This window comes from Rhyacophila brunnea, unplaced genomic scaffold (genome assembly GCF_057557595.1).
Source record: "Rhyacophila brunnea isolate RB1 unplaced genomic scaffold, BYU_Rbru_1.0 scaffold_13, whole genome shotgun sequence".
Classification (NCBI taxonomy): Eukaryota; Metazoa; Arthropoda; class Insecta; order Trichoptera; family Rhyacophilidae; genus Rhyacophila; species Rhyacophila brunnea.
Window position 1 is genome coordinate 41,492,922 of NW_028232785.1, and position 24,262 is coordinate 41,517,183.

Sequence of the window (24,262 nt, forward strand, 5' to 3'; positions counted from 1 at the left end):
TTTCTTGTTTCATTATCTCATTAATTTCTTGCGATGCCCAAAGTCACATAGATCGCAAGCCCCGATAGGGTTTAATGTGTCATATTGACCGTCTTACGACAAGTCTGAATATTGAAAGGCCTAATACAAACGAGGTTCAAGCAACAGGACGCAAGCACGTCTTGGACATGTATTTTGTCGTGGGTTGATTGACCTGGGTTCCATTTGTTTGGTAGGTAGCTGCTACCTAAAGGTCGATTAATGAATCGTTTTCTCGTGTCAAGCCTATCAGGCAACATATAAGCGAGGGGTGCAAGACTAGTCAATGCGCACCCCAAAGACGTAGACATTTTCGGTGACGTGCTATGTATTTTATTGTTCTGTATAAAATAATTGTAGTTAGTAGGTACTTATTATTATAAATTTTATTTTTCTACTAATACTAATATAACTTTCTATTCTCTTCTCTTTTGTGAGGGTAATATTTTGTTATAATGTAGTTCTCATGTTGTGTACGTCTTGAATTTAGATTGGTTATGTCCACAATGTCATGTTTCTTAAAGAAATATAAATAGGCATAAAATTATATAATTAATTATAAGTATTTACCTACCTACCTATTTATAATAATTTACAATTAAAAATTTAAGTTAGTAATGTCTGTCACCTTTATAAAAATTAGTAGCCTGTGGAAGAAAATATAACTATAATACCTATCAGTTAAATAGTGTGTTTATTTACTACCACTAATTAAAACTATCACATATTATTATTACCCTAGAATCCTAAAAAAATGACAACAAATAATAATCAAATAATATTGCAAATTACATTAAAGCACCTCCAATAATAGACTGAGCTAGCCCTACTTATAGCTAATAATTGAGGGGGTGTTAAAACATTGTTTCGGATGACAGTAAGTAAGGTATAAGGCAAAAATAAGTAGGTAATCTTAAATGGAAACCAAACCTAACCTAACCAATAATGCAGTATAATAGGCTATTTTCAGAATTTCTTTGCTTTGGCTTCCTGTTAACCGACGTGAACAAACTAATGTTTTAGAATAATATGGATGTAACAGTGAAAGAATATTGTATTTTCCCCATAACGATTCCGTGGAATCTCTTTTAATTTTCCCCAGAGAGCATAGACAATTTTTTTTTTTAATCGAAGTCCTGATGTCTATGGTATATTTGCCAGTGAAACACGTTAGCCTGAGGTCGTGAAGCTATTGACAGATTTTAATATCAAATACCGCATAAAATGGAAGAAGAAACCGGTGAATTATCACATGACGAAACGGCGGAGGTAATCAGCGACGGCGCATACCTATCGATTGACGTAAATCACTTCAACAGCAAGGGTCGATTTGACGTGTCAGTCAAACTGGAAAACATCGAGGACAACGATAGTATACACTTAAAAGAGGTAAGTAGATTTCTAATTTGTTTAGGCGAGTGTATTCAAAATTCTGTTTCAAATGCGCAGTAACTAAGCACGACTAATCTACAAAGTGAACACAAATTGAAACAATATTGTTTTAATATCTGACGGTACATGTAATACAGGGCTTTTTCAGTCGATTTTATGAAATAAGTATTACAAAAGTAATCACGGTCTTGTCTGTTTAGTGGAAGCCAACGGCAAACAAATTTAATGCAAACACCTTCTATATTAACTATACTAGATTAAGGTTAGGTTGGGGTGAATGTTTTAGGCTAAGGCCACATAGTCAGGTGCCTTGCTTGCAGGTGGCTACGTGCTTGGTGACATACACTACTACGCGGACGCACACTATACTATCGCAATGCCACACTGCACGCTTCGCGCCTCGCTATCTGATTATTAGTGACCTCGTGAGTCTCCCGGCGAACAAACGTATTGGTAATTTTCATTGTGTTACCTAACCTAGTGATTTTGCAAGATGGCGGATGTTTCTTTAGTATGACAAACGTCGTGTATTTTTAGGTTATAAATAATAACACGTGTGATGAATTGACATTATGCACCCAACAAGTTATACTTAAATTCACTGTGAAAAGTAGCTTTCTGGTTAGTTTTTAGAGTAACATATAGTTGTTGACTTGAGCGCTCCCAAATGTCAAATGAATTTGTACCTAAGCACGTAGCGTGCAATGTGGCAGAGTGTTTTTAGTAGTCAAGCATAGCACCTACCTATGTGGCCGAAGGCTTAGTAAAATAATCTGCTGTTGGTTAACACAGTGCATCGTATTAACCATCATCAGTTGAGTAGGTAATTAGAATTGATTTAAGAGACGCTTTTAGTTTTTTAGTGTCGTTATCTTTGGGCGAATGCATGAGATTTTATCTCCGCTGTGCTCGGCGACGGTCGTTGCGTGTTTGCTGCATACATATTTCAATATGCGACTATTTTCCTAACGCGGCAAGGTTGAATTGCTTAAGCTTAGACTAAGGCCATTATTCTCGCAGAAACTAAAATCCGACAAACTGGTTGCTAATGGAATTTATAAACTAGCCAGTTACCGCCGGGCTACTGAAACCCAATAATCTCATAACCTCAAACTGTCAAACCCATTGTCTTTCCTACTTCATCCTAAGCTTTTTCCGTAATATCTTTACGGGAATATTTTGGCAGCCTGTAATTATACAGGCAAGAGTATTTCTCAACATCTGCCACATATTTAAAATAAAAAATCAGTTCTCCCATCTCTAAATTTTGACGTCTTGACTTGTTATTGCTTGTGTATTTCAGTTCAGTGGTACCAATGTTGTTAAGAATATATGATTTTTCATCAAATTTACAGATATTGGTACCACTGTTTAATGGGTGACTGGGAAACTAGCATGTCGCGTCTCCTCGGTTTCAGTTGCGGAGATTTTTAAACTGAGAGATTCCAGTCTTGCCGTTAGCGAGCCTCCATTGAAATACATTAGCTGGATACTGGTGTTTCAGTCACGTCTTTTTTGAGTATCCACGTGAGAGGATTGCCTTACTCTGTTGCTCTACAATCTCCCGAATAAACACGAAGAGGACCGAGCGAGAGAGTGTAGTAGATCAGCTCAGTTTTCTTCTTCTAGCAGGAGCGCAGTCCTGTGGCAGTTCTTTGTGCACAGAAGGATAGGGCAGATAAACCCGTAATGGCGTATACTATTTGACAGAGATATAAATTTCACCCTTATTACAATGCCAATAGAGTTCACGTTGATATGTATTGTGTAGGTACTGTTACAGAACGTCGGGATCAACTTTATATAAACACATTTTATATTTAAACTGGCTTTATTACAATGTACTATCTATATATCTAATATATAAAAATCAATATTTGTTTGTTTGTTTGTTTGTTCGTATTTTATGCGCTGCCATACCGTTCATCCGATTGCAATAAAACTTTGTCAACTTATAGCTTGCACTTGCGCGAAGAGTATAGGCTGTCTGTCTGTCTGTATGTCTGTATGTCTGTATGTCTGTATGTCTGTATGTCTGTATGTCTGTCTGTCTGTCTGTCTGTCTGTCCCGTATGCGATCCTATACCAGTCATCCGATTGCGATGAAAGTTTGGTAAGTGGTTGTATGCACACCCGTGAAGGTTTCTGAATTAGAAAAATCATCATCTTCTTCTTCTTCTTCTTCATTCTATTTTATTTTATTCGAATGGTTCCTATACCATTCATCCGATTTTGATGAAACTTTTGTCAGTTGTTGTACGCACACCTGCGAAGGTTTCTAAATTAGTATTATATAAAATACAAAGTTTGTTGTCTGAATGTTCCATCCAATTTTGGTTTTTTGCTGCATATTAATAACATTAATAACGTTTGCATATATTTGTGCTCTTTTGTTTGACCTTTACTCCTATTAGAATTATTTTCATATTGCCATAATATTGTATTACACGGATATTTTAATATTAAAAAAATAATCACTTATTATTTTTTAAATATCTAAGATAAATATAACCACGAAGCGATCCTGTGCGAAGCTGGGTACTGAAGCTAGTAAAATATAAAAATGAATGTTTTTTGTCTGTCTGTCCCGTATTCGTACCTATTCCCTTCATCCGATTGCGATGAAACTACTGTCAGTTGTTGTGCGCACACCCGTGAAAGTTTCTGAATAAGTACAACCATCTTCTTCTTCTATTCTAATTTCTTCTATTCGTGTGCGTTCCTATACCTAATTCTGAAAATCCATGCTTCTCACATGGAGAGCAGTATGTAGCCTGCTCGTCGGCAAAGGAATGTACAATTCGTTGGTGTTGGTATGACTCGCAGCCCAAGCATGCAACTTGTCAAAGGCGTATCTCCGTATTAAGAGTAAGGACATATTCTAAAACGTATCTCAACAAACATATCAGCTGATACATTTTTGTATTTATTGATTTTTTCAGTTTGGAGAGCGCTTATGAACAGGTATTAAAAAGGGCAATAGTTAAAATTTGTCGTAATTAAGCATGACAGTCGTAGGATAGTAGTAATGCACAGTGCGCGATACCCAAGACACGCAAGTTCGATTCTTACTTTTTTTCGAAAAAGATTTTCACTGTTGGCTATATTTTCTCATGATTGTTTTCAAAATGATGTGTTTTTAACATGGTAAGGTAAATACATATCGCACCCTGAGATCTATAGGGTCGTCACTGCAAAATAACCCAAAAATGACTTATGAATGCAGTTCGAGAGAAAAAAAATATTTTTAATGCTATATGGCATTTACTGCCACTTGGAAGCAATTGCCTCCTACACCATTGTGTTTATATGGTTATTTTATGTAAAAAAATATATTCTGAGCTATATGGCATTATCTTACATGAGGCCCTTTTGCCAAAAAATATTTAATCTTTGGTAGAATATTTATTGTACTATATAGCCGTATTTGCAGATGATTTGCATTGATCGAATAAGTACATACGCACATATATTTTTGAAGTTATACTTCTATTGGCGCTTTTTGGAAATCGGATCAGAGTGTATTTTTGGCGTGTGACATGTACCACATAATTTATTTTTTCACACGAAAAATAACGCACTCGATTGGATTCGAACCACCGATTGTTCGGTTATCAGCCGAACGTACTACTTTTACGCCACAGTACGATACTGCAATCGTGATCGATTATACAGTATAATATTATGGTTTAGAATTATTCAGTTGCCTAGGCAGCGAATCTATTATTGTCGGCCATTTACAATTCCTTACCTAAACAAACTATTAAACGCCAGAGTGACAGTTGGTACTGCAAAAATAAAAACAGCGATAAATAATTATATAATTTAGTAATATAAGTAAAATTTTATAGAAATAACACAACGGCGCTTCAATAAGCGGCCCGTTTTCTTACGTCTGTAATTTAACAGGATAATTAAGCACTAGTTGAAGAATCTAGGTTATTAAGTTTTGTTTTTGTTTTGTTACGCCAAAGAAGTATAACTTCTAAAGCGTACATAAGTACACACACCGATTTCTTTTAATCGTGAGACATTGAAATAAATTATATTTCGAGTCCTACTGATGATTAAGTTATTTTTATAGTTCTCTTTTATTTCTCTGTTTTATATATTTTTTTCTTATTTCTATATTAAATAGCCCACGGTGGGCGCGCGACATAAGCATTAGACTATAAAGCCGTGGGTCCCAGGTTCGAATCCTGGGTCTGGCAAGTACACATATTGTTTTTCAATTTGTGTGACCTAATAAGTTGAGCAAGTGGCTGACATCCATTTCTCGTAAAAAACAAAATCTGTCAATACAAACCTCCACTCTGTGGAGGCCCATATGATCCTATCAGGATCGGACATGGTCGCAAAAAAAATATATTAAATAATTTTTTTATATAAATAAAAACACTTATTTTAATAAATTCTAAATGAAAAAGGTGCATTTTGTTTTCTTCTATTAAAACTGTGAAGCCGCTTCTGAGAGTTTGTTCGTCAATTCTCAAACTATATGGCCGCGACTGCAAAAATCCACAATATAATTAAAAAATATATATTTATTTATATATTTAAGAACTACAGTAGGATAAAGTACACAAAGTTATTCTAACATGGTACAATGTTTTGCAGTCCACTGTAAATAATTAAATTGTAGTTAATTAATTTACATTCAAACTCAAATTACTCAAGATCATGATATATGCAGTAACAACCCTATAGATCTCAATGTGCGATATGTTTACAAAAAGGCAGATTAAAGTACGCAAAGTGCTGCAGTTAGCTGGAATGTGAGGTGAGTATACATACACTTGCCAAATGCAGTCGTACATTGGTGGCCACTGAATGTAGAGGATACAGTTGTGGCAGGTCTTATCCAGAAATGGATTGACTGGTACATAATATTAGTAATCATGTTGTTTTTTTCAGGAGTGTGAATACAGCCTGATCAATATAAAGTCAGAGAATGATAACGAGTATGTCATCATCAAACAAGAATTTTTTGACGATGCAATTCGACAAATCAATAATGAGAATCCTCAACCCGGCTCCTCCGATCGACAATACAGCCCAGTAGACCAGGTACGTCCATTGACAGGTTCACTAATAACACAACTTTTAAACATTTTTGGGCATTAAAATTTATATGGCCACCGCAGTTGTTTGAAGTTGAAATAATCCAGATATATCAAATCGCACCACTTTGGAGGAGGCCAATAATTGTCAGGTCCATTTTTTGAAATCAACTGAAGCAATCGTTTGTAATCGGTTCGCGAAAGAAAATAAATGACAATCGTGTCTTACTCACCTCAACTCCACAAAAGCTTGGTGGAGCTAGTAGTAGTAATTCTGACAGACAGTGAAAATGGAAAACCGTTCCGATATGTGAATTCTATTAAAAAAAGCGTAGTTAAAATGCTCCCACGACCTTTTTGAAAATTTTGAAACAAGCAAAAATATCATCATATTCAAAGAATAAAAGATATGCATTCGTCTAGAAACACGGTGAAAGATAGAATCTATCATTGTAATATTTAAACTTTTTTTTATAGATTTCTTAAAAACTACCTTTTCATTTTTTCCGTATAAAGAAACTGCTCGGCACGTCAGACAGTCGAAAGATTATATTTGGAAAATTTTGGCACGCGTGCCTATGTAAAAAGGTTCACCAACACCGTGTCTAGTTATAATATTTCTACCTCGATCTCTTCCTTATAATGAACTGTTATTTAAAAATCTCATAATTTATTAATATTTTTAAATGTATTTTTTAGATTATCGCTAGAAGCACTGTACCGGCCAATGATGCGAGCCTCATATCGTCCTGGGACGTGACTGAAGCACAAGCGTCTAGCGAAGACCTACACATTGAGGAACAAGACATTAAGCTAGAACTGAAGAAATATATAGAAAGGTTCAAAGATGTCGCCTGTCGCAATACTAAACGTGATATTTGTCAATCGAATATGGTAAACACAGAATTATTAGTGGCTGTTATACAACTGGAAAAGAAAACGTTTCACAAAGAAAATTTTGTGTGCAGTATCTGTTTTGATTTTTTTTCATCGTTCGACCTGATGTTGCTTCACAAAACGATACACAAAACCACAATTGCGAAAACGACCGATTCTGTTGCAAGGCTGGTTAAATGTGACGATGGTCATTTTTCAAAATTTCGTCCTGGTCACGTCGTAAAATCACTCAAAATGACTCATTCTGGTGAAAAGCCATTTAAGTGTGATAAATGCAATTACTCATGCACGACGTCTGGTAGTATGAAAACACACAAAATGACTCATTCGGGTGAAAAGCCATTTAAATGTGATAAGTGCATATACTCATGCACGACGTCTAGTAGTATGAAAATACACAAAATGACTCATTCTGGTAAAAAGCCATTCAAATGTGTCAAGTGCAAATACTCATGCACGACGTCTGGTAGTATGAAAACACACAAAATGACTCATTTGGGTGAAAAGCAATTTAAGTGTGATAAATGCAATTACTCATGCAGACAGTCTGGTAGTATAAAAAGACACAAAATGACTCATTCTGGTGAAAAGCCATTTAAATGTGATAAGTGCAATTATTCATGCACGACGTCTGGTAGCATGAAAATACATAAAATGACTCATTCTGGTGAAAAGCCATTTAAATGTAATAAGTGCAAATACTCATGCACGACGTCTGGTAGTATGAAAACACACAAAATGACTCATTCGGGTGAAAAGCCATTTAAATGTGATAAGTGCATATACTCATGCACGACTTCTAGTAGTATGAAAATACACAAAATGACTCATTCTGGTGAAAAGCCATTTAAATGTGTCAAGTGCAAATACTCATGCAGACGTTCAGGTGACATGAAAACACACAAAATGACTCATTCTGGTGAAAACCCATTTAACTGTGATATATGCAAATACTCATGCAGACAGTCAGGTAATATGAAAATACATAAAATGACTCATTCTAGTGAAAAGCCATTTAAATGTGATAAATGCAATTACTCGTGCAGACAGTCAGGTAGCATGAAAACACATAAAATGACTCATTCTGATGAAAAGCCATTTAAATGTGACAAATGCAATTATTCATGCAAACGATTAGTCACCATGAAAACACACAAAATGACTCATTCTGGTGAAAACCCATTTAACTGTGATATATGCAAATACTCATGCAGACAGTCAGGTAATATGAAAATACATAAAATGACTCATTCTGGTGAAAAGCCATTTAAATGTGATAAATGCAATTACTCGTGCAGACAGTCAGGTAGCATGAAAACACACAAAATGACTCATTCTGGTGAAAACCCATTTAACTGTGATATATGCAAATACTCATGCAGACAGTCAGGTAGCATGAAAACACATAAAATGACTCATTCTGGCGAAAAGCCAATTAACTGTGATAAATGCAATTACTCGTGCACGACTTCTAGTAGCATGAATAGACACAAAATGACTCATTCTGGTGAAAAGCCATTTAAATGTGTCAAGTGTAAATACTCATGCAGACGTTCAAGTGACATGAAAAAACATAAAATGACTCATTCTGGTGAAAAGCCATTTAACTGTGTCAAGTGCAATTACTCGTGCAGACGTTCAAGTGACATGAAAAAACATAAAATGACTCATTCTGGTGAAAAGCCATTTAATTGTGATATATGCAATTACTCATGCAGACAGTCAGGTCACATGAAAACACACAAAATGACCCATTCTGGTGAAAAGCCATTTAAATGTGAAACATGCACTTACTCATGCACGACGGCTGGTAACATGAAAACACACAAACTGACTCATACTGGTGAAAAGTCATAATGTGATAAATGTAATTACTCGTGCATAACGTCCAGTAGCTAGAAAATACACAAAAAGACTCATTTTGGTGATACGCTATTTAAATGTGATTTATCTAATATTTACTCATGCATTTGATCTGGTAGCATGAAATGGCATAAAAAGACTCATTTTGGTGAGAAGCCATTTATATCTTATTTTTATGTAATTACTCATGCACAACGTTCATTGTCATAATATCGCAAAAAATGACTAATTCTGTTGAAAGGTCATTTTAATGAGATAAGTGTAGTTATGCATCCACAACGTTTGGTAGCATGAAATTGCATAAAAGGACTAATTTTAGTGAAACGTCATATTCATTATTGTTATGATAAATGCAATTACCCATGCACATATTTTTATAAGATGAAATTACATGAAAAGACCTATTCCGGTAAAAAGCCATTTCGTGTAAATTTTTATACGCATGCTAATTGTCTCTAAAAGACACTGGCTATGCTTATCAGTGAACTGTAAAGAAATGATTCGGATGCTGGGAGGGCAGGGTATGTCTAGGATACCAAGCACTAACCTTTTATGCTATTTAGGCTGGCTCCATGGTTCGGTTGTCAATCCTGGTCGTATTATCAGTCTCGTTCGGTATTGCTCATTGGGTCATCCGGTACGTGCACTTGACGGTTTAGCATAGGTAAGTGTTTATATGGCCACGGTTGATGAATGACTGACCATTATTTGTTGCGCCAGGCAAGGGTCAAATTGTCTGGTGGGTAGGAATTAATCTATTGGTTTAGGGCCACCCTAATTGGCGTATTCAGACAAAGCTATTTGAATGTAATATAATTACTCATGCTTAACGTCTGGTAGCATATTTCTTTATTATTTTTAAGAAATTCCGCGTTTATATGACATAATTTCAATATAATATATTATTATACCAATAAAGGCATTGGCTACCCGTTCACTTATTAGCTAGGATACAGTATCTGTAGTAAAGACTTTGAAATAATGATCAGTCGGGAAGGGACCGAACGTGCGTACGTCATTTTTATTATCAACCGATAACGTTAACAATTATTATTTTTGTAGGCCATTCTATAGCGACATAATATTATTATGTAACCGTATGTAATATTATTTTAAACCATACAATAATAACTATTGCCTCTGTGCTAAATACAGTTTTTGAATACGGAAGAAACGGATGTCAGCCACTTGCTCAACCTATTAAGTCCATACTCTGACCCCAACGCTATAAGCCGACGCTGAAGCCGCGCGGCCATCGTGGAACTATTAGCTAGTTCATAGCTTTGTTTGGGCGATCCGACAATATTGTGCACATTTTTTCATTATATTTATTTGTTTTCGTTGAATTACAAATACATCACACATGTTGTTCATTTTTTTTTTTTTATTTTCCTGCCCTGCCCAAACTAAACTATAAGTAATCGATAAAAATATTAAACTATCTATAACATGTCTTATTTTTTGTATGATTAAATGGATTAATTTTAAATATTTTATAGATAGATGAGTATTCTTTGGTAAAGTATATTCTGTTATGGTTTGGTTTCGCAAGGTTTAAGGTGGTTAATATTTTTTTGATAATTTACAATTTCAACTGAATTAATTAATAAATTATGTATCTGAAAACATTGAAAAGAAAAATATTTTTTATTTTGAGTCTTCAGTAAACTTACAATTATTGTATAAAAATGTGAATTTTCAAAGGAGTCCATCTTATTATTAGGTTGCTAATATTTAGGTATTACAATTTAGTTTATTAAATTTTTTATGATGTGTTTATATTTTTTTAATATTTTTTAATTAATAAACTTACAATTGTAAAAAAATGTTATAAAATCTAAAATTTGTCAGAGTACCCCATCTTATTATTACATATATTGTTTAGTCATATTAAGGTATTATTAAAATTAAGTTTTCTATTTTGTAAGAGATTTTTCACTAATTCATAGTTTTAATATTTTTTATATTTATTTTAAAAAACATCGATTTTTATAAAAATATAAATGTGTGCAAGCTTCGTATTTTTGCGCTAGGTGCAGGTGCCTTTGCACAATATCTATTCTGAACACAAGTTTACTATTGATTGTAGTTTTTTACAATTTTTAAAATTGTGTACAATTACAACTAACTTCTTGTAATTGTTACAATAATTAGCACTTATTCTCCTTTGAATCGTAATACGTGTGACGTCACTAAATACAAAAAAATGTACAACTTTCATCTAATTTCCGTTTATGCCTGTAAATTGGTGTTTTTCAATGATCTATGCATGCTCCTCGTAATTATTAAGCGTTTGCCTTGTTATGCTAATAATAGTTTAGTCCAACGAGATTGGAATTGGTTCTGTCTAAATGAAATGTCAAGCGACGGAAGTTTTTGTTTTGAATGAATGAGTTGAATGAGAATGATTTTTAGTCCTTTGACAAGTGAAAGGTATCAGTATGACGATAGCTTGGTTAAAAACTGTATTTAGTGACAATTTATGTAAGTATTTTATTTTATATATAAATAAAGGAAATCGGAAACTTATTTGGTTTTTATCGTTTTTATTCACACTATCCCATTCATAAAAGGTAGTACCCGTTCGCACAAGGAGACTAGGTAGGTACATTAATATAAGATTTATCATTGTAACCCATATAGTTATTGCCACCTCCCGTCAGAATGCTATGCTGGTTGCTGGTCATCTATTTGGACCAAAATAAATACCTCGGAATGGTCTAAAACGGCGATTTTTATTTTACTCTTTTACTTATTGTCACGTTATATTACTATGTCATTACATTTTTATCAATTTTTCTGAATGCGAAATGTATGTCGTTCTCGCTATCAACGATTAGCCTGCCTTTTTTGCATACGGACAAACAGCGTTGCCGGATATTTTTTTCTCATAATCGACCTTTACTAGTCAGAGTCAGCTCGGAAATGGTTCCGGCTTCTCTAGACCCCAAGAGGAGACATCCCCAAATTTGGAAAAGTCGAAGGTGAGACATTATGACGTCATCTTTCAAATAAGAAAAATCGGAAACTCCCCTTTTTAATAAATTATTGACGGTCATAACTTCAATTATTTTCATTGTCCAAATTAATACCGAAGCCATTCCATGCATTAAACAGTTATCGGCGGCTATCTCCAATTTGTAATACGGCGAAAATTTAGGTTGGTAGACATGTCGGTCAAGTTCGATTATGTTCGTGCCGCCGATCGTAAGCTGATGAAGCCGAATCAGCGCCGTCTAGTCGGAAAGAGTCAGAATAGGTTTTTTACACCAGCTCTTGACTGTAGTATTTTTATTGTTTATAATAATTATTACTAATGATCTATTAGGTTTTGACGGTTTATTATTTATGATAATATAGGGGGGTTATTACAAACACTTCAACTATTCATCATTTTTTTTTATTGTGACCCTTGATTTGATAGGTTGGTAATGTAATTTTTACATAGGTACCTACTCTATTGTATTGATTTGTTATTCAATAGTATTCGTTGTCAGTATTTATTTGCCTTTTGGTGAGTGTACACAGTACCTGAAGATGCCGAAAGCCGAACCCCGGGTCGCTAATAACGACTCAAATGGAATAGTACAAAACTTAAATCCATTAGAGTTTAAAAGTACATCTATTTTGTTAATCTTTCGTTATTATTATATTACCTACCTTACTTAATTATCTAATGTTTCGGTAAATTGCAAGACAGATAAACATTTGATAGCTTTAAATCTCGTGACAATATTGTTTTGCACTATTAATTGTACAGCATCTCCCATGACAGTGGCGCACCCAGGGGGGGGCCAAGGGGCCTTGCCCCCCCCCCAAAAACATTGCAATTGAAAGCCAATAGATTAGACAAATAAAAACACGGCAAAAAATGATTTGAAATTCTCCAGCACCCTCTTTAGAAAAATTTCTTAGATTTATATTCTAACAACAATTTCGAAACACTATCGTCGGGTTTTTTTTAGAAACTCAATCTCTAATGGAAATGTCAAAAAATTCTCGGTGTCCACCCGAATTCCGGTGTGGTGTACATAAGTGGCTCACCCAGGGGCGGGGGGGGGGGGCAAGGTTCCCTGGCACCCCACAAACATGAAAATTATCAGAATGGTTTTAAACATTGACATCGAAAGCCAATAAAACACGGCAAAAAAAAATGATTTGTAATAATTCTCCAGCACCCTTTTTAGAAAAATTTCTTAGATTTTATTTGTTTTTTTAAGGTTTTTTTAGAAACCCAATACCTAAGGGGAAGGGTAGGTAAGTACTTATTGTTATAAATTTTATTTTCCTCCTAATACTAATAATACCTTTCTATTCCTTCTCTTCTTCTCTTTTGTGAGGGTAATATTTTGTTATAATGTAGTTCTCATGTTGTGTACGTCTTGAATTTAGATTTGTTATGTCTACAATGTTTTGTGTCTTAAAGAAATATACTTAAATAAGGATAAAATTATATAATTAATTATAAGTATTTACCTACCTAGCTATTTATAATAATTTACAATTAAAATTTAAGCAATGTTTGTCACCTTTATAAAAATAAGTAGCCTGTGGAAGAAAATATAACTATAATACCTATCAGTTAAATAGTGAGTTTAATTACTGCCACCAATTAAATTTATCACATATTCACCTAGAATCCCAAAATTTAATAACAACAAAAAATAATGTAATAATATTGCAAATTACATTAATGCACCTCCAATAATAGACTGAGCTAGCCCTACTTATAGCTAATTGGGGGGTGTTAATATCTTGTTTTGGATGACAATAGGTTAGGTATAGGGCAAAAATAAATAATTTTAAATTAAAGAATGGAAACCAAACCTAACCTAACCTAACAAATAATGAACTAAGTATAATCGGCTATTTTCAAAATTTCTTTGCTTTGGCTTCATGTAAACTGACAGTAACCAACTAATGTTGTAGAATAATATGTTTTGAAAGAATATTGTATTTTCCCCATAACGATACCGTCGAACTCTTTTTATTTTCCCCAGAGAGCATAGACAATTAATTTTTTTACTCGAAGTCCTGATGTCTATGGTAGAAGCCATAGTATATTAGCCAGTGAAACACGTTAGCCTGAGGTCGTGAAGCTATTGACAGATTTTAATATCAATTACCGCATAAAATGGAAGAAGAAACCGGTGAATTATCACATGACGAAACGGCGGAGGTAATCAGCGACGGTGCATACCTATCGATTGACGTAAATCACTTCAACAGCAAGGGTCGATTTGACGTGTCAGTAAAACAGGAAAACATAGAGGACCACGACAGTATCCACATAAAAGAGGTAAACAGATTTCTAATTTGTTTAGGCGAGGGTATTCAAAATTCTCTTTCAAATGCGCAGTAACTAAACACGACTTATCAATGAATTGAACAACAAATTGAAAACAATATTGTTTTAATATCGGACGGAACAAACACTATGTAGGTAATATACAAAGCTTTTTCATTCGATTTTACGAAATAAGTATTGCAAAAGTAATCACGGTTCTTGTCTGTTTAGTGGAAGGAAACGGCAAACAAATTCAATACAAATACCTACTATATTAACTATACTAAATTAAGGTTAGGTTAGGGTGAATGCTTTAGGCTAAGGTCTCATAGGCAGGTGCCTTGCTTGGTGGCTACGTGCCAGGTGACATATACGGACGCACACCATACTATCGCAATGACAACACTGCACACTTCGCGCCTCGCTGCGTGATTATTAGCACCTCGTGAGTCTCCCGGCGAACAAACGTGTTGGTTATTTTCATTATGTCACCTAGTGATTTTGCAAGATGGCAGATGTTTCTTCAGGATGACAAACGTCAAACACCGTATATTTTGAGGTTATGAATAATGACGCATGGGAGGAATATTTGACAGTTTGCACGCAAGAAGTTCGAATTTGAGATTTCCGAAATTCTTCTTGAGAAGTAGCTTTCTGGTTAGTTTTGAGAGTAACATATAGTTGTTGACTTGAACGCTCTCAAATGTCAAATGAATTTGTACCTAAGCACGTAGCGTGAAATGTGGCTGTACCTAGAGTTTTTAGTAGGCAAGCATAGCACCTGCCTATGTGGCCGAAGCCTTAGTAAAATAATCTGCTGTTGATTAACAGAGTGCATCGTATTAACCATCATCAGTTGAGTAGGTAATAAGACTTTGATTTAAGAGACGCTTTTAGTTTTTTAGTATCGTTGTCTATGTGCAAATGCATGACATTTTATCTCCGCTGGCGACGGTCGTTGCGAGTTCGCTCCATACATATTTTAATCTGCAAGTATTTTCCTAACATGTCAAGGTTGAATTGCTTGAGCTTAGACTGAGGTCATCCTCTCACGCAGAAACTAAAATCCGACGAACTGGTTGCTGATGGAATTCATAAACTGGCCAGTGACATGCTTCGCACACCGATCTACTGAAACTTAATAATCTCATAACCTCAAACTGTCATACCCATTGTCTTTCCTACTTTTTCCGTAATATCTTTACTGGAATATTCTGGCAGACTTTAATTATACAGGAAGGAGTATTTTTCAACATCTGCCACATATTTTAAATTAAAAATCGGTTCGCCTATCTTTACATTTTGACTTGTTATTGCTTGTGTACTTCACTTCAGTGGTACCAATTTTGGTAAGAATATATGATTTTTCATCGAATCTACACATCTTGGTACCAGGGACGGCTCTAGTAAAGGAGCAAAGTGTGCAGTGCACTCCCATCATAGATTAAATAAAAATATATACTATAAAACCCCCATGTATTCAAAAAAATGCGATATCGAAAACTTATGCGAAATCACTCATTTTAAATTCCGCGCGTTTTCGAAAAATGGTAAGGCAAGCGTTTCAACGCGTCGCACCGACACCAACACACACAGCTTCATCAATGTCGATAAGACGCGACCAATACACACGTAATAATTCCATCGATGTGATACGCGAGGAGCATTATTCGAAGTGTTCCTTTCATATACGTGCATTTTACACGCACACATTTATAGCGGACAACACAACGACAAAAAAAATGAAGCTTGTAGAATCAAAATCACCAAAGTTCTATAAGACTACATGAGTTTTCGTTGGAAACGATGTTTTTCATTTTATTTTCATTCCAAGTGCAGTGTTCCGGTCGAAAGCACGCACACATTAACTAGCCATTTGGACTTGTATACACAAACCTTACTAACCGATATGAATATTCCTGCATATAACTCAGGCGACGCGTCGAGGTACAGTTGGAAGCCTAATTATTATTATAATGAAATGACGAACTTCATGTCGATGCATATTGTGTCAAAAATAGAATCATATTGTTAAACGGTTAGTTTCGTTGATCGTTCGCGGTTCGACAGTTGGGTTTATAATATAGATTTAATAGTATTTATAATGAGTACCGTATATTCAGTTTCATATATTAAAGACAATCGTCACGATTTTTCCAAACGAATTGATATTAAAGTGGCAGGCCGTCCTTTGCCATGTATAAATTTAATTCAAAAGTGTACAGTGAAAACGAAGACGGTTAATCGGAAATTTAATGTGCAAATGTACTCAAAAACACAATGGCTTTGCGGATGTAATATTCTTAATACTCTATTTTGTTTTCCGTGTCTGTTGTTCGGCGGAGATGTTAATTGGACAGACCATGGAATTCAAGATTTGGTCCACCTGTCAGTAAAAATCAAAAAACACAGTGGTTCAGAAAAGCACATTTTAAATGAAATGCAACTTGCAGTCTTGGGAGAAATAGATATACGTTCACAATTGGATGCAGGGTACCGTTTGTCTGTGAAACAATTTAACGAACGTGTCGACAAAAATCGTTATATTTTATCCAGATTGATTGACTGTGTGAAGTTCTGTGGTGCATTTGAATTAGCTCTTAGAGGACATGATGAATCTGCAGATTCAAATAATCCAGGTGTTTACCGAGGGCTTATTGACTTCGTCTCGGAAATTGACATAGCCATGAAACAGCATTTGGAGAGCAATAATGTTTTTAAGGGTACGTCAAAAACGATTCAAAATGACATTTTAGATTCGATTCTAGAGGTGTGCCGTAACGAAATTAAAAATGAAATATCACAAAGCAAGTTTGTAGCTATACAAGCAGATGAAACAACGGACATATCTACTACAGAACAACTTGTTTTGGTCATAAGGTATGAACTACGCGGACAGATACATGAACGTTTCTGGAAATTTATGACGCCGAAAAACCACACTGCGGCAGGTATTGCATCTGAAATTTTGAAAGAACTTGAACTTCTCGACATTAAACAAGCACAACTAATTGGCCAGAGTTATGACGGCGAATCCGTGATAAGTGGCCGATTAGGTGGTGTACAGGCTTTGATAAAAGCTTCGTATCCACACGCACACTTCATACATTGTTATGCACATCAATTGAATTTGATAATGGAAAGAAGTGTTTCAGCTAACACCATAGTCCGAAACTTTTTTGCTAATTTACGAGCGTTTCCAAATTTTTTTTCGAGGTCTGCGAAGCGAACTGATATCTTGAAAGAAATAGTTCATAGAAAAATACCAGCAGCACCAACAACGAGGTGGAATTTTAATATAATAACAGTAACTGTTGTGCATACTTATCGCGATCAGTTAAAAGAGTGCATGGAACACATTTTAGAATCTGAAAATTTAGACGCCGATACCATTAATCAAGCTGGAATGTTGTTACGGTATTTAAACGAAGACAATTTTAACTATTGGTTAGATTTCTTTGCCAAAATTATGCCAAACTGTGATATACTTTTTAAACAACTTCAATCGAGGTCAAAGGACGTGTTGGAAATAAATATGGACATTGAACACTTCACGCGTGCTATACAATGTATTCGTCAAAATAATCATATGTCACAAATTCAACCAACGAAAAAACGCCGTCCCAATGATCTACCGCATTCTGTAATATGCAATGAAGTATGCGACATTATAGTGAACCAAGCGAAAGATCGTTTCGAATAAAAAGGTCATCTAGTAATAGCCAAATTGTTTTTTAGTGAAAAGTTCCGGGATTATCATACAACTTTTCCAACCACAGATTTTAATACGGTAACCTCATTATACGACATTATTGACAAATTTAAACTTATAAATGAACTAATAGTCTTATACAGTAGAGAAGATTTCTACGTTACTGATGGAGCATTGTCGATACTTCAACTTTTCACTAATAATAATTTACTGGAAGTATTTAGCGAAAGTGTTACCCTATTAAAAATAATTTGTACAATTCCGATGACTTCAGTGGAAAGTGAGCGTTGTTTCTCAACTTTAAAGAGGGTTAAGTCATTTTTGAGAAATACCATGTCTCAAGGTAGGCTAAATGCTCTTGCGATGTTAAGTATAAAAAAACAATTGATATCGTCAATACCAGACTTCAATATTCGTGTTATTGACGTGTTTTCAAAATCCAAGGATCGGAGGATGGACTTCTTGCATAAATAGGTGAGTCTTTTTTGCACTCCCTCATATTCTTGTCACCGGCCGCCACTGCTTGGTACCACTGTTTAATGGGTGACTGGAAACTAGAGACCGGGAGACTAGCATGTCGCGTCTCCTCGGTTTCAGTTGCGGGCGATTTGAAACGAGAGATTCCAATCTTGCCGTCAGCTAGCCGCCATTGAAATACATTAGCTGGATACTGGAGTTTCAGTCTCGTCTTTTTTGAGTATCTACGTGAGAGGATGGCCTTACTATGTTGCTCTACAATCTCCCGAATAAACACGAAGAGGGCTGAGTGTGGTAGATCAGCTCAGTTTTCTTCTTTTGCAGGAGCGCTGTCCTGTGGCAGTTCTTTGTGCCTATCAGCAGAAGAGGAGGGCAGATAAACCCGTAATGGCGTATACTATTTGACAGAGATATAATTTCACCCTTATTGTAATGCCAATAGAGTTCTCGTTGACATTTATTGTGTAGGTTTTATGGAACGTCGGGATCAACTTTACATAAACACTTTTTATATTTAAACTGGCTTTATTACAATGTAATATCTATATATGATATATATAAATGATTTTTTTTTTGTCTGTCTGTCCCGTATGCGTTCCTATAACCTTCATCTGATTGCGATAAAACTACTGTCAGTTGTTGTGCGCACACCCGCGAAAGTTTCTGAATTAGTACAACCATCTTCTTTTATTCGTATGCGTTCCGATACCATTCATCCGATTGCGATGAAACTTTGGTGAGTTGTTGTGCGCACACCCGCGAAAGTTTCTCAATTAACGTAGAAGGTACAGCCATGTTCTTCTATTCGTATGCGTTCCTATACCGAATTCGGATAATCCATGCTTCTCACATGGACAGCTGTATGTGGCCTGCTTGTCGGCATAGGAATGACCAATTCGTTGGTGTTGGTATGACTCGCAGCCCAAGCATGCAACTTGTCTATTGCAACAATATTTTTTTTTTCAAATTAAAAAGTCGCATTCCACCAAATTGCGGAGCTCCATTTGGCAACGTGTATTTTGTGAATATCAATGACGTATTCGACACGTTGCAGACAGAAGAGTTTTGACGCGAAAGCCGGCTTAATGCGGCAACGAATACGCTTTGCACTTTTTCTTGGTCGTAAACTCATGGCTGAGGATCGTGACCACATTTAAATTCGTCATCCTGTGAGCGACCAAGACTTTCCATCCTTCTCGATCTTCCGCTTCTCTCATGGCTGAATGGATGGCGCCCCCAGTCTGCTCCTTCACTTGGTCGCATTGCTTTTCGAGCAATTAGTTCCACAAACGGTCAGAAATCTTTTCACAAATCTCTGACTGTAACTTCGATAATAATTAATTGATCTGCGTCACTCTGCCGCTCTAGACGACCTCTGTTATCAAATAACAAAGGACCCAAAATGTAACTAAGCAGTGCATTACTTTCCGCAAACAATTAACGAAAAAAAATCTACTATTTCATATATATAATATGTAAAGTTATTACGTATAGAACGAGTCGTTTCGGCTTTAATGGAGCTATGTAATGTCTAAATAATTGATGTTTCTTCAATTTGAACAAATATATCGATGTGTGATTAACACAAAAGAAGTATAACTTCTAACGTGTGTACATAAGTACACACGCCGATTTTTTTAAAATTGTCCGACATTGAAATAAATTATATTTCGAATCTTACTGATGATTAAGTTATTTTTATTGTTCTTTTTTATTTTTATATCTTTTATATTATTTTTATTAATTTTTTTATTTTTATAATAAAATAATTTTTATATAAAACACTAATTTTGATAAAATTTTATATGAAAAAGGTGCATTTTGTTTTTCTCTATTAAAACTATGAAGCCGCATCAGCAAGTTTTTTCGTCAATTCTCAAACTATATGGCCGCAACTGCAAAAATCCACTATATAATTAAAAAAATATATATTTATGTACACAAAATTATTCTAACATGGTACAATTTTCTGCGGTCTACTGCAATTAAATAAATTGTAAGTAATTAAGTTAATTATTTTACATTCAAACTCAAATTATTTAAGATCATGTTATATGCAGTTACGACCCTATAGATCTCAATGTGCTATATGTTTACAAAAAGGCAGATTAAAGTTTGCAATGTTCTGCAGTTAGCTTGAATGTCTTTCGGTGAGTATACATTCACTTGCCAAATGCAGTCGTACATTTGGTGGCCACTGAAAGCAGAGGATACAACTGTGTCAGGTCTTATCCAGGAATGGATTGACTGTTACATAATATTATTAATCATGTTGTTATTTTCAGGAGTGTGAAGACAGCCTGACCAATATAAAGCCAGAGAATGATACTCAGGATGTCATCATCAAACAAGAATTTGTTTACGATGCAATTCGCCAAATCAATAATGAGAATCCTCAACCCGGCCCCTCCGATCGACAGTACAGCCCAGTGGACCAGGTACGTTCATTTAAAGGTTCACTAATAACACAACTTTTAATCATTTTTTTTTATATTCGAAACATCTATATCTACAGGGCATTAAAATTAATATAGTCACCGCAGTTGTTCTCAACGAAGAAAATTCTGGTCACCCAATTTGGATGTTCCTTATTTGAGCATTACTGGTCGTATATTGCGAACAATATTGGCTCCCATTGGATTTAACAGCATAAACAGACTCCACGAAGTTTTACAGGAAATAATCCAGATATATCAAATCTAACGACCTTGGAGGAGGCCAATAATTGTCAGGTCCATTTTCGAAATCAACTAAAGCAATCGTTTATGATCGGTTAGGGGAAGAAAATAAATGACAATCGTGTCGTGTTTTCCGATTATATTTTCGTAGTAAAGTCCATTTGTAGCGGCGACAAGAGACCCACAGATGGCGCTGCCCATTGACTGGACGCCGCAAGCGCTATATAGACGGATTAGGATTTAACCATATGTTAATTTCGTAATTTTTATCTCAGTCTTACGGCCAGTCAGCTTAGTCTGATCAAGTCTGACCCTTTTGATCATACGGGCCCTCAAATTTGAAACTAAGCACTTTACACTATCAAGATTCGTTTCTAGTGTTAAGTGTGTCTAGTGTTAAGTCTTATCTTGTTAATCTATTTTAGTAAAGGTACCGTTTGAAGTATTCTCCTTTATTTTTAATTAATCTCTGTGAACTCTGAATAAATACTAAACCTGAAACTATTTCTATTTTATAAATAGACTATGCTATACAATTTTATTTCTTGTTAAAATTCATTAGTGTGCATATTTCAGATTTTAATAGTTTTCTATTTCCTAATAATAATTGTTACTGTGATATGTTGAGTAGGTTTATGGAAAGTGTTAAGGGCGGACTTGCTCAGCGTGGGTCAAAATGGAGCTTTTATTCTATTTTCAAAGCATGATCCTGGACATTCCTTAAACTTTGTAGATAATCTATTTATATAATTTTGAAGCCTTATTACCCTTTATATTTATTTTAAACATTTGATGACTGCATAAAGTATTTTTATTACATAAAATAGTTTTCTTTTAAACCTCTCGCTCTAATGTTATAAAATATAGTCATATTTCAGTACAAAAATTTGCAGTGGTGTTAAGATTTTTTACATTTATTAATTTTTAAAAGCATTTATAAAACCATCAGTATAATTTATGTCGACCTTATTATAGTGAAATATTTACGATAAAAAATTATATTGATAATCTCTGTGAACCCAAATTTGACAAGAATTAGGCATTTTATTATTCAAAAAATGGGCAAAATTAACACATTTGAAAAATAATTCTAAAGATACTGATTATAAGCTATGTCTTTGACCATTCAAATGTCTTAAACACAATAATGATTGCTTTATAATAATTATTGACCAAAGAACAAGGTTGTGTTATACGCCATTTCTTTTGATATTCCCCAGTGGTTAAGCTACAACATACGGCCGTAGCCATAAATTGACAAAGTAAAACTGAAGTAGGGAGTAAGATCATGATAACGCGCGTGTTTGAACATGTACCGTTTAAAAAAAAAGTTTTTTTTTTTGGTTAGGTTAGGTTAGGATCATTATTCGTAGGATGTTTATCACACTTGAATAGTCAATAGAAAAAAGGTTTGCTAACACCATGTCTAGGTATAATATTTCTAACTGGATCTCTTACTTATAATGAACTGTTATTTAAAAATCTCATAATTTATCAATACTTTTAAATGTTTTTTTATAGATTGTCGCTAAAAGCACTGTAGAGGCCAATATTGCGAGTCTCATATCGTCCTGGGACGTGACTGAAGCACAAGCGTCTAGCGAAGACCTACACATTGAGGAACAAGATATTAAGCAAGAACTCAAGGAATATATAGAAGGGTTCAAAGGTGTCGCCTGTTGCAATAGTAAACATGATATTTTTCAATCGAATAATATGGTAAACACAGAATTATTAGTGGCTGTTATACAACTGGAAAAAAAAACGTTTCATAAACCAAATTTTGTGTGCAGTATCTGTTTTGATATTTTTTCATCGTTTGACCTAATGTCGTTTCACAAAGCGATACACAAAACCACAATTGCGAAAACGAGCGATTCCGTTGTAAGGCTGGTTAAATGTGACGATGGTCATTTTTCAAGATTTCGTCCTGGTCACGTCAAGAAACCACTCAAAATATCTCATTCTGGTGAAAAGCCAATTAAGTGTGATAAATGCAATTACTCCTGCAGACAGTCTGGTAGCATGAAAACACACAAAATGATTCATTCTGATGAAAAGCCATTTAAATGTGATAAGTGCCAATACTCATGCATACGTTCAAGTGACTTGAAAAAACACAAAATGTCTCATTCTGGTGAAAAGCCATTTAACTGTGATAAATGCAATTACTCATGCACGACGTCTGGTACCTTGAAAAGACATAAAATGACTCATTCTGGTGAAAAGCCATTTAACTGTGATATATGCAAATACTCATGCAGACAGTCAGGTAACATGAAAACACACAAAATGACCCATTCTGGTGAAAAGCCAATTAACTGTGATAAATGCAATTACTCGTGCACGACTTCTAGTAGCATGAAAACACATAAAATGACTCATTCTGATGAAAAGCCATTTAAATGTGACAAATGCAATTATTCATGCAAACGATTAGTCACCATGAAAAGACACAAAATGACTCATTCTGGCGAAAAGCCATTTAACTGTGATAAATGCAATTACTCGTGCACGACTTCTAGTAGCATGAGAGCACACAAAATGACTCATTCTGGTGAAAAGCCATTTAAATGTAATAAATGCAATTATTCATGCAGATGTTCAAGTCACATGAAAACACACAAACTGATCCATACTGGTGAAAAGCCATTTAAATGTAATACATGCAATTATTCATGCAGAAATTCAAGTCAGATGAAAACACACAAAATGATCCATACTGGTGAAAACCCATTTAACTGTGATAAATGCAATTACTCATGCAAACAATGTAATCACTTGAAAACACACAAAATGACTCATTCTGGTGAAAAGCCATTTAAATGTGATAAATGCAATTACTCTTGCAGACGTTCAAGTGACATGAAAACACACA

The 24,262-nt window shown here is 34.8% G+C and overlaps 2 protein-coding genes across 2 annotated transcripts; both read left to right on the forward strand.

Moving 5' to 3' along the window:
• The first annotated feature begins 1,156 nt into the window (after positions 1–1,156).
• Positions 1,157–14,239, forward strand: LOC147077551 (uncharacterized). Its single transcript, XM_085941116.1, has 4 exons — positions 1,157–1,407; positions 6,325–6,477; positions 7,170–7,364; positions 14,231–14,239. Exons 1-4 carry the CDS (start codon positions 1,243–1,245, stop codon positions 14,237–14,239), a joined length of 522 nt encoding a protein of 173 aa, XP_085797242.1. The 5' UTR covers positions 1,157–1,242.
• Positions 14,240–14,278: 39 nt separating this feature from the next.
• LOC147077552 (uncharacterized) lies at positions 14,279–24,001 on the forward strand. The gene is made up of 4 exons (XM_085941117.1): positions 14,279–14,529; positions 20,992–21,144; positions 22,906–23,053; positions 23,985–24,001. Exons 1-4 carry the CDS (start codon positions 14,365–14,367, stop codon positions 23,999–24,001), a joined length of 483 nt encoding a protein of 160 aa, XP_085797243.1. The 5' UTR covers positions 14,279–14,364.
• The last annotated feature ends 261 nt before the right edge of the window (positions 24,002–24,262 follow it).